Source organism: Borostomias antarcticus, assembly GCF_949987555.1.
Source record: "Borostomias antarcticus genome assembly, chromosome: 30".
Taxonomy (NCBI): domain Eukaryota; kingdom Metazoa; phylum Chordata; class Actinopteri; order Stomiiformes; family Stomiidae; genus Borostomias; species Borostomias antarcticus.
Genome location: NC_140263.1, coordinates 5875443 through 5890263, shown reverse-complemented (window position 1 = coordinate 5890263; position 14821 = coordinate 5875443). Strand labels below are relative to the sequence as shown.

The 14821-nt window shown below is 51.0% G+C and overlaps 1 protein-coding gene across 4 annotated transcripts in view; it reads left to right on the top strand.

Annotated features, from left to right (window-relative positions):
* Positions 1-14821, top strand: part of slc12a2 (solute carrier family 12 member 2) — a gene marked incomplete at both ends in the record, with an annotated part of 44354 nt that overhangs the window by 22287 nt on the left and 7246 nt on the right. For all 4 annotated transcript variants that reach the window (XM_084460045.1, XM_084460043.1, XM_084460044.1 and 1 more), the window contains 16 exons: positions 55-194; positions 969-1079; positions 2315-2423; positions 2652-2776; positions 3068-3152; positions 3430-3596; positions 3710-3817; positions 3993-4116; positions 4835-4936; positions 7950-8105; positions 8976-9075; positions 9467-9578; positions 11029-11169; positions 12366-12472; positions 13738-13817; positions 14226-14357. In XM_084460045.1, the coding sequence (XP_084316171.1) occupies positions 55-194; positions 969-1079; positions 2315-2423; positions 2652-2776; positions 3068-3152; positions 3430-3596; positions 3710-3817; positions 3993-4116; positions 4835-4936; positions 7950-8105; positions 8976-9075; positions 9467-9578; positions 11029-11169; positions 12366-12472; positions 13738-13817; positions 14226-14357 (1899 nt within the window). The remainder of the gene's footprint in view (positions 1-54; positions 195-968; positions 1080-2314; positions 2424-2651; positions 2777-3067; positions 3153-3429; positions 3597-3709; positions 3818-3992; positions 4117-4834; positions 4937-7949; positions 8106-8975; positions 9076-9466; positions 9579-11028; positions 11170-12365; positions 12473-13737; positions 13818-14225; positions 14358-14821) is intronic.

The window sequence follows — 14821 nt, the reverse complement described above, 5'->3', positions numbered from 1 at the left end:
CACTCAACTGTTGTTGTGCTGGTGTGTGTGTGTGTGTGTGTGTTCTGTTTCCAGGAGGGGCGTATTATTTGATCTCGCGTAGTTTGGGCCCAGAGTTCGGCGGCTCCATCGGGCTGATCTTCGCCTTCGCCAACGCCGTGGCTGTGGCCATGTACGTGGTGGGCTTCGCTGAGACCGTGGTGGAGCTCCTGGGGGTAAGTCCCTCTCACCCACGCTGGGGGTAAGTCCCTCGTACCCGCGCTGGGGGTAAGTCCCTCTCACCTGCGCTGGGGGTAAGTCCCTCTCACCCGCGCTGGGGGTAAGTCCCTCTCACCCACGCTGGGGGTAAGTCCCTCTCACCCACGCTGGGGGTAAGTCCCTCTCACCCACGCTGGGGGTAAGTCCCTCTCACCCACGCTGGGGGTAAGTCCCTCTCACCCTCTCTGGGGGTAAGTCCCTCTCACCCGCGCTGGGGGTAAGTCCCTCTCACCCGCGCTGGGGGTAAGTCCCTCTCACCCGCGCTGGGGGTAAGTCCCTCTCACCCACACTGGGGGTAAGTCCCTCTCGTCCAATGACCGTAGGGTTAGCGGTTCGAATCCCGCCTCCTCCTGTACACATGTCGAAGTGTCCTTGGACAAAACGCTGAACCCCAAATTGCTCCCAATGAGCAGGTTAGCGCCTTGCATGGCAGCTGCTGCCATTGGGGTGTGAATGTGTGTGTGAATGTGTGTGTGAATGGGTGAATGAGAGGCCATTGTAAAGCGATTTTGATAAAAGCGCTATATAAGTGCAGTCCATTTACCATTTCTCCCGTTGCTCTGGGCTCTGCTGGTACAGCTGTCATTGGCCACAGCTGTAAGCAACATGAAACCGTTTTGTGTTTAATGAACACCTTAGTAGCGCTGGTCCTAATGCTTATATGCCCAAAACTTGTTTTTGCGTGATCACCAGTAGCGTTGCAATCCCCCTGTGATGTTTCCTGCTCCTAGGGCGTGGACGCCATCATGACGAGCCCGGAGAACGACATCAGAATCATCGGCACCATCACGGTCATACTGCTGCTGGGAATCTCGGTGGCAGGAATGGAGTGGGAGGCCAAGGTACGACCAAGCCTGCTTCAACAGTTCACTAACACATCCGGGGGGACTTAGATGAACTGAGGACTTCATTTTCTGCAGTGAAATTAGGTTTTGATATTTAACTGTGACTTCTATGACGTCAGGTTGAAATGGATCTCAGATGAGTAGATTCAGATGAACTGAATGATCCATTGATCTGACCTGGTCCCACTGGAGCTGTAGTTTGTGGCTATGGGCTGGAGGTTAGGGCTAGGAATGAGGGTTGGGAGGTTAGGGCTAGGGCTAGGAACGAGGTTTGGAGGTTGGGGCTAGGAACTAGGGTTGGGAGGTCAGGGCTAGGAATGAGGGTTTGGAGGTTGGGGCTAGGAACTAGGGTTTGGAGGTTAGGGCTAGGAGCTAGGGTTTGGAGGTTAGGGCTAGGAACTAGGGTTTGGAGGTTGGGGCTAGGAACTAGGGTTTGGAGGTTAGGGCTAGGAACTAGGATTTGGAGGTTAGGGCTAGGAACTAGGGTTTGGAGGTTGGGGTTAGGAACTAGGGTTTGGAGGTTGGGGCTAGGAACTAGCGTTTGGAGGTTGGGGCTAGGAACTAGGGTTTGGAGGTTGGGGCTAGGAACGAGGGTTTGGAGGTTGGGGCTAGGAATGAGGGTTTGGAGGTTGGGGCTAGGAACTAGGGTCTGGAGGTTGGGGCTAGGAACTAGGGTCTGGAGGTTAGGGCTAAGAACGAGGGTTTGGAGGTTGGGGCTAGGAATGAGGGTTTGGAGGTTGGGGCTAGGAACTAGGGTTTGGAGGTTGGGGCTAGGAACTAGGGTTTGGAGGTTGGGGCTAGGAACGAGGGTTTGGAGGTTGGGGCTAGGAACGAGGGTTTGGAGGTTGGGGCTAGGAACGAGGGTTTGGAGGTTGGGGCTAGGAACGAGGGTTTGGAGGTTGGGGCTAGGAACTAGGGTCTGGAGGTTGGGGCTAGGAACGAGGGTTTGGAGGTTGGGGCTAGGAACTAGGGTCTGGAGGTTGGGGCTAGGAACTAGGGTTTGGAGGTTAGGGCTAGGAACTAGGGTTTGGAGGTTGGGGGCTAGGAACTAGGGTTTGGAGGTTGGGGCTAGGAACTAGGGTCTGGAGGTTAGGGCTAAGAACGAGGGTTTGGAGGTTGGGGCTAGGAACTAGGGTTTGGAGGTTGGGGCTAGGAACTAGGGTTTGGAGGTTGGGGCTAGGAACTAGGGTTTGGAGGTGTGCTGAAATGAAATGTTTATTTTTCCCCTGAAGGCCCAGATCTTCCTGCTGGTCGTTCTGATCACAGCCATCTTCAACTACTTCATCGGTACCTTCATCGCGGTCAAGTCCAAAGAGTCTTTTGGATTCTTCGGCTACGATGGTACGACTTTGTTCTCAGTTTGTGTAACCAACCGAAATGGAATTAAATATCTGGCAGACAATTAACGGTCTGTTAGTTCTGTGGTGAAATGGTCTGTTGTGAGTGGTTCTATTGTTCTATGGTCTGTTATGAGTGGTTCTATGGTCTGTTATGAGTGGTTCTATGGTAAAATCCACCGCTCACGTTCTCTCGTTCCTTGTGTCTTGTTCTGTGATGTGTGGTTTCCAGGGGCGATCATGATGGAGAACATGGGTCCAGACTTCCGGGAGGAGACGTTCTTCTCCGTCTTCTCCATCTTTTTCCCAGCAGCCACCGGTATTCTGGCCGGCGCCAACATCTCCGGAGATCTGGCCGTAAGATAGTCCTCAACTCATTCAGTATATATCAACGCTCATAATCTGGATGTTCTTCTAAGCGGTGGTCATGCAAGACTTTTTTGACATGTGGCCGGTTTTCCAGGATCCTCCCCACGACCTGACGAAGACCCACAAGGGTCGAAACGTTGTCACCTTTGACCTAATAAATAGTCCTCTGGACTAGCTGTGTGCGGACCTCAACCCTACCTTACCAGATGTCATGTTGTCCTGCACCAGCGTGGCGGATGTGCTTGGCATACATTTGATTGTATTTCATTGGTTTTCCAGGATCCCCAGCTCGCCATTCCCAGAGGAACGCTCCTGGCCATCCTGGTCACAGGGATCGTCTACCTGGGGGTCGCCGTCTCTACAGGTGTGTGGTGAAAATGTTGTATTTGTATATTGTATTTGTACAGGCAGGGGTGAAAATTAACTTTTTGGCTCACAGTGTGTCACCTGCCAAGGGGACTGTAGATGAAAAAATCTACTGGCCAAGTATATATTTTCTTCAGATAGCCTTCCGAGATCTAGTCGCCAATTGGAAACTTTACCTGCATTTGGCCGGTGGAAGGTGTTAATTTTCAGCCCTGTGTACAGGTAACTTTTTTTCTAAGATACAGAATTGAACAGCTGTTGTCGTCTTTCACCAGGCGCCTGCATCGTCCGAGACGCCACAGGAAGCATCAACGACACGCTCAGCGCCCAGTTCACCAGCAACTGCACCGACGCCGCCTGCAAGTTCGGCTTCGACTTCTCCGCATGCAAGGTCGACAGCGGCGAGTCCAGCTGCAAATACGGACTGCATAACGACTTCCAGGTACGTTGGGAGTGTGGACCCCCGATGGGGTGTGGCGATGCTTTTGGAGTGCGGCGGGGATATGTGAAGCGGGTGTGTCTTGAGGGCTGAAGACGGGTTGTTTACTTCCTCAGGTCATGAGCATCGTATCTGGCTTCAGCCCCATCATCACCGCTGGGATCTTCTCTGCCACGCTCTCCTCGGCTCTGGCCTCCCTGGTCAGCGCCCCCAAAGTGTTCCAGGTGAGTCAATCAATCAATCAAAGCTTTATTTGTATAAGTGCCTCCTACAACACAGCCTTTCATTGCTCTGACTTGCATTCTACTGAGAAACGCATGGCAGTGAATGCAAGGGACATTCACAATTGTACTGTACCACTGTACCCGTTGTATAAGCCCAGCTTCCTTTTCCCTCCAGGCTCTATGCAAGGACAACATCTACCCCGGCCTGGGGATGTTCGCCAAGGGCTACGGCAAGAACAACGAGCCGCTGCGAGGCTACATCCTCACCTTCTGCATCGCCCTCGCCTTCATCCTCATCGGTGAGGCTCGGACATGACATCACCCTACAGAACCAGGGACAGACTGCCTTTACCACAGCTCTCAGGGACAGACTGCCTTTACCACAGCTCTCAGGGACAGTCTGCCTTTACCACAGCTCAGTGAGAAATAATGGTGCGTTCGCTTGTGGTCGGACGTGGCAAGTCGCAAGTGGCAAAATACCTACCTCCGACCTGTGTGCATTCGAGCTATAGCGAATGATATGATGATGATATGATATGATATTGACGTCAGCCGGCAACTGGGGGCTGAGAAACATCCGAATTTGCGACGAGGAAGTGTGAGTTCATGCGGCGTTTTATTTAATCATTCCTAGTAGCAAGTCGCAATTTGCCACCTCCCAGTTATAAACGAACGCACCATATTATCCACAGACACTAGCTATTCAAGTCTCAACTGCTGCTGATTGCTTACATTTGCTTTTTAATCATTTAGCAGACAGTTTTATCCAAAACAAAGTACATTTGAGTAGAGGAAGTGAAGCCCCTGTTCATCACAGTCGTGGTCAGAGAGAGCTCTGTTGATTGTGTTTGGATGATGGATGTTTGTGTTTGGATGATGGATGTTTGTATGTGGATGATGGATGTTTGTATGTGGATGATGGATGTTTGTATGTGGATGATGGATGTTTGTATGTATCTAAACCAGTCTCTAATAAGCTCTCCCCTAACCCTAACTCACTCTCATGGTTTCCCACAGCTCAGCTGAACATCATCGCTCCCATCATCTCCAACTTCTTCCTGGCGTCCTACGCCCTGATCAACTTCTCTGTGTTCCACGCGTCTCTGGCCAACTCTCCCGGTAAGAGAGCTCCTGGCTCGACAGCTCCTAGCCCCCCAAGGCAGGCAGCTAAGGACATGCACACACACACACAGAAGTACAGGACATGAGAGTTAAATCATCAGTCCAGAAGGGTTTGACAAGTTATATCATCTGAAATGGCAAGTATGATAGAAGACGATGAGACTTCCAGAGTCCTTAGCTAGGTCCTTTTAGAACGCCTTCAGTGGGGTTAGGGTGAGCTAGGGTCTGTTAGAACACCTTCAGTGGGGTTAGGGTGAGCTAGGGTCTGTTAGAACACCTTCAGTGGGGTTAGGGTGAGCTAGGGTCTGTTAGAACCCCTTCAGTGGGGTTAGGGTGAGCTAGGGTCTGTTAGAACACCTTCAGTGGGGTTAGGGTGAGCTAGGGTCTGTTAGAACACCTTCAGTGGGGTTAGGGTGAGCTAGGGTCTGTTAGAACACCTTCAGTGGGGTTAGGGTGAGCTAGGGTCTGTTAGAACACCTTCAGTGGGGTTAGGGTGAGCTAGGGTCTGTTAGAACACCTCCAGTGGGGTTAGGGTGAGCTAGGGTCTGTTAGAACACCTTCAGTGGGGTTAGGGTGAGCTAGGGTCTGTTAGAACACCTTCAGTGGGGTTAGGGAGAGCTAGGGTCTGTTAGAACACCTCCAGTGGGGTTAGGGTGAGCTAGGGTCTGTTAGAACACCTTCAGTGGGGTTAGGGTGAGCTAGGGTGAGCTAGGGTCTGTTAGAACACCTTCAGTGGGGTTAGGGTTAGGGGTTATGCAATGGTGTCAGATCACATCTCAACCCATAGAGCCACATAGAAACCTGAAGAGTATTTTCAGGCAAAAAAGCCTCGGGCTAAGAATGTGCTAGAACTTGACATAACTACACACCAGATAAACCCCCTCTCCCTAAAAGCAAGGCTGCTCTAGTTGAACCAGACCTGTCGAACCACCCAGAGGACAGACTGGCGTGACATTGCAGGGGGCGCTGGGCCAGTCTGCATCCTGTCACTGTTAGGGAATTGGATTTGCTAATTATGTAAGTCTCTAATGATGGTGAATGCTAGTGCTGCATCAGATCTTCACAATCCTCAAATAGCTCAAATATACTGTTTCATGACATGCCTGAGTTGTGCGAATATTTCATGAATTTATGTTTTATTGTTCAGAGGAGTTACTGTGGGTTTTTTTGGTTAAAGTTACTGTTTTTTATTGTTTAAAGTGGAGTTACTGTGTTTTTTGAAAACGAGGGCTGTATTGCTCTAATGGAAAATAGATTCAAGCCAGAATGACTCGGCAATTTAAAGTGGCACATATCGACACGCCCTCGTGTGAGTGGACTATCGATGGTACAAACCCTCATGTCGTTAGTATCAATACTACCAATGACACTGGAAAGCAACATGCATGGCATGGTTGAGGAAACATCACGCTGTATCTTCCTCCCCCCACTGACTGATTTGATTGGCCGGTCTAATCGCCAGGGGCTGCGATCGCATGGCGAGGGAAGCATCGCCCATGACAACAGTCATTCATTATGGCATGAGTTGCTCTCAGGGAAGATTGATCCCTTTACAGGAGAGAGACGCACACTGGGCCTCATCCCACACTGGGCCTCATCCCACACTGTCCCTCCTCAGACAGACAGCCCTCTGCCCTCATCCCACACTGGGCCTCATCCCACACTGTCCCTTCTCAGATAGACAGCCCTCATCCCACACTGTCCCTTCTCAGACAGACGGCCCTCATCCCACACTGTCCCTTCTCAGACAGACGGCCCTCAGCCCTCATCCCTTCTCAGAGAGACGGCCCTCAGCCCTCATCCCTTCTCAGAGAGACGGCCCTCAGCCCTCATCCCTTCTCAGACAGACGGCCCTCATCCCTCATCCCTTCTCAGACAGACGGCCCTCATCCCTTCTCAGACAGACGGCCCTCAGCCCTCATCCCTTCTCAGACAGACGGCCCTCATCCCTTCTCAGACAGACGACCCTCATCCCTTCTCAGACAGACGGCCCTCAGCCCTCATCCCTTCTCAGAAAGACGGTCCTCAGCCCTCATCCCTTCTCAGACAGACGGCCCTCATCCCTCTCATCATAGCTTTCGCTCTGTGACGAGTCGTCTTCCCTTATATTTCAGGGAGGTTTTTGATCGGGGAAGAAATCCTCGTCAATGCAAGAAATCCTCCAGTTTGTGACGAGAGTAAAATGTACATTTTCAAACCCTCTGTATCTTGTTGTCCAGACTATAAAGAGGTGTGTGTGTTTTCCCTTAAAACCAAAGCTCTAGAGGAACACCAGGTACAGATCCCCTCTCTTCCTCTGACATCCTCCGCACAGCTCATCCAATCACAGGGACTTAAAGGGTACCTGAGTGGGCGAGGGCAGGGCGTTGACCCCTGACCCGCCCAGACCAGCGCGGGGTCCAACCCCGGCGCCCCATCGTACCCTTTATGTCCTGTGGTTTTTGGTCATTGTGTAACAACAACGCACAGTCAACTCCTCCCATTGTTTACTAAACCGCTCCTAGTCTAGTTGATGTAGTCCTCAGTAAACATGTCCTATCATGTAGTGGATTTAACACAGTTTTACGATCTAACTGGTTGTTAACCCCATGTTTTAATCCAAGTACATATCCATGCTCTTTTAATCAGCATCATTTGCTATATTAAGCCGTCTCATTTAATGATTCAGTAATTTTTACTTAAAACAATGATTTAAATGTGAATTATAAATGCAGTGTTTTCTAGCAGATAAGGGGTCAGGGTTGTCCTAGTCTGCCATTTCTGACCAGTTTTGTCTCTTAAAACAACGCCCCTGTTTAAATGGTTAAAATATATACTCCCATTCAACCAGCCAGCTCCCTCTGAAGTGAATGAGGAGTTAAATCTCCCCTAGTCAGCGTAACTGGGCGCTAGGATCCCAGGAGGCTAGTGAAGGAGTCCTAACCCCTGTGTGACTCCTCCCCCCTGTGTGACTCCTCCCCCCTGCGTGACTCCTCCCCCCTGTGTGACTCCTCCCCCTGCCCTGTTCCAGGATGGCGTCCGAGCTTTAAGTATTACAACATGTGGGTGTCCCTGGCGGGCGCCGTGCTCTGCTGTGTCGTCATGTTCGTCATCAACTGGTGGGCCGCCCTGCTTACCAACGTCATCGTCATGGGCCTCTACATCTACGTCAGCTACAAGAAGCCAGGTGAGTGACTCGGCTCCGCGCCCGCCATCTTGGAGTCGACGGCCGCTACTTCGCTGTGATGCGTAGCTAACGTGGATGCGGAGTAGAGGTCTGAACGGAGGAGGCTCCCAGGGGGGTGGACGGAGGGTCGGGGACGGGGGCTCTTCTGGGGACCGAGGCTCCCGGGGGGGTGGACTGTCCAGCTGGGTCCCCAGATGGCAGGAGGACTCGTCACTCTCTCTGGATAAACACACCTGACCCACTCACACTAGCACGGAGCCAGACGCCCACACGCGCTCACACTGTGAATACACACGCCACAGTTACACACACATACACACACACCCACAAGCGCTCACACTGGGAATACACACGCGACAGCTACACACACACACACCCACAAGCACCGGACACTGCGCGAGTACACACCCGACAGCTACACACACACACCCACAAGCGATCCCACTGTGAATACACACGCGACAGCTACACACACACACCCACAAGCGATCCCACTGTGAATACACACGCGACAGCTATACACACACACACACACACACACACACTTCACGCGCATGCCTCACAAGCAGCCCGGCACATGGGTTGGCATAACAACAACACGACAACATGCTCACATGCACAGTATGACCTCCGGCCCTCTCTCTCTGTCTCTCTCTCGCTCAGGCCCAGTTTGACACGCAGCTACACACACACACACACACACACACACACACACATGCACACACACACACACATGGCAGCCCTGCTGGCGCTCGCACCACATGCAACATGGCCTGTGACCCCACAACATGTCTGGAGATGACCACCCACACAGGGACCTAACATCAGTGTGTGTGTGTGTGTGCGTGTGTGTGTGTGTGTGTGTTCTAGATGTGAACTGGGGCTCGTCCACCCAGGCGCTGACCTATCACCAGGCTCTGACCCACAGTCTCCACCTCAGCGGGGTAGAAGACCACATCAAGAACTTCAGGTACCGTTGTTGAGTCCAGAGGGTTTTATTCCTCACTGAGGAGACAGACTAGTTCTCCACCATGGCCTGGAGGGACATGAAGCCTTGAGCTGTGTTCATACACATGGATAGTATGTTCTAAAAGTTGTAATAGTATGTTCTAAAAGTTGTAATAGTATGTTCTAAAAGTTGTAATAGTATGTACTAAAAGTTGTAATAGTATGTACTAAAGGAGTTGTACATGTGTGCAACCATTAGTATGTGTAGTCTAGCACAAACGCTAAACCCCTCAGTCTGGATTAACCCTGTTTGTTTGACCACAGATATCGTTAACCGCTCTGGTCTAATCCTGTGTTTGACCTCAGACCCCTCTAGTCTGGACTAACCCTGTGTGTTTGACCTTTGCCCCCAGACCCCAGTGCCTGGTGATGACGGGCTACCCCAGCGCCCGCCCAGCCCTGCTCAACCTGGTCCACGCCTTCACCAAGAACGTGGGCCTGATGATCTGCGGTCACGTCCGCACGGTGAGCGTCCACCACGGAAGTATAAATAGAACAGGACGCGGTGACGACGTCGACGCCTCGTTCTTGAGAGAGAAGCTTTTTGAACAGGGCCACCGACCCCTTTTCACATGCGCAGTTGTGCTTTTCTCATGTTTTAACCATGTGATTTGTTGACAAAACAATGCTGGTCTTTTCTATACGGGTTCAAGTTTTAACATTGTGATTTGTAAATGGCAGCCTTGCCTCTTGGTGTCCACAGATGTTCCAGACATTTTAGAGTGACATCGACTTCCCAATGTTTCTTCAGTCATCTTCATCACCGAGTCGATCATTGAGGCAATTAGTCTCTTTTGAGGCAATTAGTGTGTTGTTGACGAGCGGTAATTGAAGTGCTTAAGAGACATGTGAACTCTCGAGTGCCGTTAATGATTAGCAACGACAGGAACAAACCAGAATGTCTGGACTGTGATGTGATTGGTCCTCAGAATGTCTGGACTGTGATGTGATTGGTCCTCAGACTGGCTGGGCTGTGATGTGATTGGTCCTCATTAAGCCTCTTTCTCTTCTAGTCCACGTTTCCCATGAGTCACCTCTCCTATTTAATGATTTCTTGCTTCTAGTTTTTATTTCACGCATATCCCAAATAAAATGGCCGCTCCATTAAGTCCATGGTGATGTAATGTTGCTCCAACTTGGCCGCAGCATCAAACGGCTCTTTACAGACGCTCCCTTGCCACTGAGCACTGGCTCTATAGAGACACTCTCTTCTCTCCTCCTCTCCTTCTCTCCTCTCCTTCTCTCCTCCTCCCCTTCTCTCCTCTCCTTCTCTCCTCCCCTTCTCTCCTCCCCTTCTCTCCTCCTCTCCTTCTCTCCTCCTCCCTTTCTCTCCTCTCCTTCTCTCTTCCTCTTCTCTCTTCCTCTGCTTCTCTCCTCCTCTTCTCTCCTCCTCCCCTTCTCTCCTCCTCTCCTCTCCTCTTCTATCCTCCTCTCCTTCTCTCTTCCTCTGCTTCTCTCCTCCTCTTCTTCTCTCCTCCCCTTTTTTCCTTCTCTCCTCCTCTCCTCTGTCTCTCCTCCTCTCCTTCTCTCCTCTGTCTCTCCTCCTCTCCTCTGTCTCTCCTCCTCCTCCTGTCCTTCTCTCCTCCTCTAGCTGTTTTTCCATGATCACTTAGAGGAGGAGTGACCCAGTGAGTGAGTGAGCTGGATCCCAGCCAGTGTTAAACATCCCGTCCTAATGGGTGTATTTTCCTGGCCAGGCTACAGCTCCTCTCTAAAGGACCAGCTCTGCTTTACACATGGCTGTTTGAATCAGGGCCTCCAACACAAATGGATCCACTAATAATAATACATTATTGATTAATTAACTTTGACTTTCTCTATTTTTATATTGGTTTTACATGATACTAAATGCCTTTTGTGTGTGTGTGTGTGTCTGTGTGTGTCTGTGTGTGTCTGTGTGTGTGTGTGTCCACAGGGCACGAGGAGGCCGAACTTCAAAGAGATGGCGAACGACCAGGCGCGCTACCAGCGCTGGTTGCTTAGGAACGAGACCAAGGCCTTCTACACGGCCGTGTGCGCCGAGGACATGAGGCAGGGCACCCAGTACCTCCTCCAGGTGGGCTACCCTCCGACCTCTGACCCCCAGCGCTACCCTCTGACCCCCAGCGCTACCCTCTGACCCCCAGCGCTACCCTCTGACCTCCAGCGCTACCCTCCGACCTCCAGCGTTACCCTTTGACCTCTACCGCTACCCTCTGACCTCTACCGCTACCCTCCGACCTCTAGCGCTACCCTCTGACCTCTAGCGCTACCCTCTGACCTCTAGCACTACCCTCCGACCTCTAGCGCTCTGAGAAAGGATCAGAACCAATACCTGCTTAAAGTCCATGAAGTGTCAGTTTTAATTCTACCAGGAAGAGAAGAGAGGAAGAGATCAAACGGGAGAAATGAGATTAAAGACTTCGTCACGCTTCCAGGATGATTGCGTAACCCAGGCTCGGAAGATGTGGTGTGAAACTCAGCCAACAGAAAAGAGCTGTTTGGGATTCAGAAAGATTGTTCTGACCAGTTCTCTCTCTCTCTCCCTCTCTCTTTCTCTCTCTCACCCTCTCTCTCTCTCTCTCTCCCTCTCTCTCTCCCTCCCTCTCTCCCTCTCTCTCTCTCTCTCTCTCCCTCACTCTCTCTCTTTCTCTCTCTCTCTCTCCCCCCTTTCTCTCTCCCTCTCTCTCTCCCTCTCTCTCTCTCTCTCTCACCCTCTCTCTCTCTCTCTCTCCCTCTCTCTCTCCCTCCCTCTCTCCCTCTCTCTCTCTCTCTCTCCCTCACTCTCTCTCTTTCTCTCTCTCTCTCTCCCCCCTTTCTCTCTCCCTCCCTTCTCTCTCCCTCACTCTCTCCCTCCCTCTCACTCTCTCTCCCTCTCTCTCTCTCTCTCTCTCCCTCCCTCTCTGCCTCACTCTCCCTCTGTCCCTCCCTCCCTCTCTCTCTCCCTCTCTCTCCCTCCCTTCTCTCTCCCTCCCTTCTCTCTCCCTCTCTCTCTCTCTCCCTCCCTCTCTCCCTCTCTCTCTCTCCCTCCCTCTCTCTCTCCCTCTCTCTCCCTCTCTCCCTCACTCCCTCCCTCCCTCCCTTCTCTCTCCCTCCCTCCCTCTCTCTCTCTCTCTCTCTCTCTCTCTCTCTCTCTCCCTCTCCCTCTCTCTCCCTCTCTCCCTCACTCCCTCCCTCCCTTCTCTCTCCCTCCCTCCCTCTCTCTCTCTCTCTCTCTCTCCTTCCCTCTCTCTCCCTCTCTCTCTCTCCCTCTCTCTCTCTCTCTTCTCCCAGGCTGCTGGTCTGGGCCGTCTCAGGCCCAACACTCTGGTCGTGGGCTTCAAGAATGACTGGCGAGACGGAGACATGAACAACGTGGAGACCTACATCCACATGATCCAGTGAGCAGACGGACCCACAATCCCTTTAACCAGGGTCACTTCACACCAAGGCCGTCCAGGGAGATGCCTAATTAGAACGGTCATCTTATTAGAGTACTTAGACATTGTGATATGATGAGTTTAACGCACCATGACGCATGGAAATAACCAGTAGTATACTGGGAGTAGTGCACGCACACACACACACACACACACACACACACACACACACACACTCTCACTTGATTGACCGTCTGATACCCACCTTCCAACCTTAATCTCACTGCAGCGTGGGGATTATTGTATTAGACTGGGAGGTTAGAGATGGTTCAGTATATTAAAATGCTAATACGCTGAGGAATGAGCCTTTACCCTTTAATCCCCTGAACGCTAGCTTCACAAGCTGCTAATGAGGACTACTGCTAGCTTCACAAGCTGCTAATGAGGACTACTGCTAGCTTCACAAGATGCTAACTCACTACTAGTTTCACAAGCTGCTAGCTAACACTGCTAGTTTCACAAGCTGCTAACACTACTGCTAGTTTCACAAGCTGCTAATGAGGACTACTGCTAGCTTCACAAGATGCTAACACTACTGCTAGCTTCACAAGCTACTAACACTACTACTAGTTTCACAAGCTGCTAATGAGGACTACTGCTAGCTTCACAAGATGCTAACACTACTGCTAGCTTCACAAGCTACTAACACTACTAGTTTCACAAGCTGCTAACACTGCTACTAGTTTCACAAGCTGCTAACACTACTACTAGCTTCACAAGCTGCTAACACTACTGCTAGTTTCACAAGATGCTAACACTACTGCTAGTTTCACAAGATGATAACACTACTGCTAGCTTCACAAGATGCTAACACTACTGCTAGTTTCACAAGATGCTAACACTACTGCTAGTTTCACAAGCTGCTAACACTACTGCTAGTTTCACAAGATGATAACACTACTGCTAGTTTCACAAGATGATAACACTACTGCTAGTTTCACAAGCTGGCTTACTAGGAGTTTTCAGCTAATTCCAGACTAGACACAAATATAGTTTACTTTGTTGACATGAGCAAGTGACTTTTTTCTCTTTTTTTCTTTTGGAACTTGGCCTGGTTCATTGTGGCTTGAGTGTTTGTTTGCTTGTGTGGCTAAGATGTAAACATGTTTAGTCCAAGTGGAAAAGTAGGGTTTAACGTAGCATGTCAGACACACACGAGCGCTCTCAACTGCTTCCTGTAAACTGCTAACAGGACTGACCGTGTTGTGTGTTCTTGTGTTCTTCAGCGACGCCTTTGACTTCCAGTATGGAGCCGTTGTTCTCAGATTGAAGGAAGGACTGGATGTGTCCCACATTCAAGGACAAGGTACACACACACAAATAGACACAGACACACACACACAGGTACACACACACACACACACACGGGAATCAGAAGAGCTGTTGGAAATTATATTTTTTGTTAGTCTGAGAGATCTAGAAATATCCTCTTCTGCTGTATCTCTTCTACTGTATCTCTTCTGCTGTATCTCTTCTACTGTATCTCTTCTGCTGTATCTCTTCTACTGTATCTCTCTCGCCAGACCTTTTTCTATGTTTACTTCACACTCAATTTAACTCTAAGTTGTTTTCGCCTTTCACAAGAGCGTGACAGTTTGGTGTAATTAGTTAACGACATTCCACTGACCGTCACAAAGTTGAATGTTTCACTTTGATCTTCTCTCTCTCTCTCTGTCTCTTCCTGGTCTCTCTCTCTCTGTGTCCCTCTCCCCAGACGACCTGCTGTCCTCCCAGGAGAAGACATCTGGTATGAAGGACGTGGTGGTGTCCATCGACACCGACGGCGACTCGTCCAAGCCCTCGTCCAAGGCCACCAGCGTCCACAACAGCCCCGCCATCCAGAAAGGTCAGGGGTCACCCAGCCATTATACAGCCCCCCCCCCCCCCCCCCCCCCCCAGGAAGCTGCTCAGAGAGGAAGTCCGCTCTGACCCCATGACTCCAGCCCTCCCACTGGGACCTGTCTGTTAGTGTACAGTCCACAGATGGCTGCAACACACTGTGTGTGTGTGTGTGTGTGTGTGTGTGTGTGTGTGTGTGTGTGTGTGTGTGTGTGTGTGTGTGTGTGTGTGTGTGTGTGTGTGTGTGTGTGTGTGTGTGTGACGGGCTGAGAACCATGGCGACCCCCACTTGAGCGTAGCAGCGAGCGTCACGTCCTGGCTAATTGTTTACCCCCCCCTAACGGGAGCGCCTCTCCAACCCTGCCCGCCCCCACCCCCCCTCCCCTAACGGGACCAGTCCTCCGTGTCACTGTGACGTGACATCTCAGAGGACCAACTACAGACAGGAAATGACATTTCTCACGACTCAAC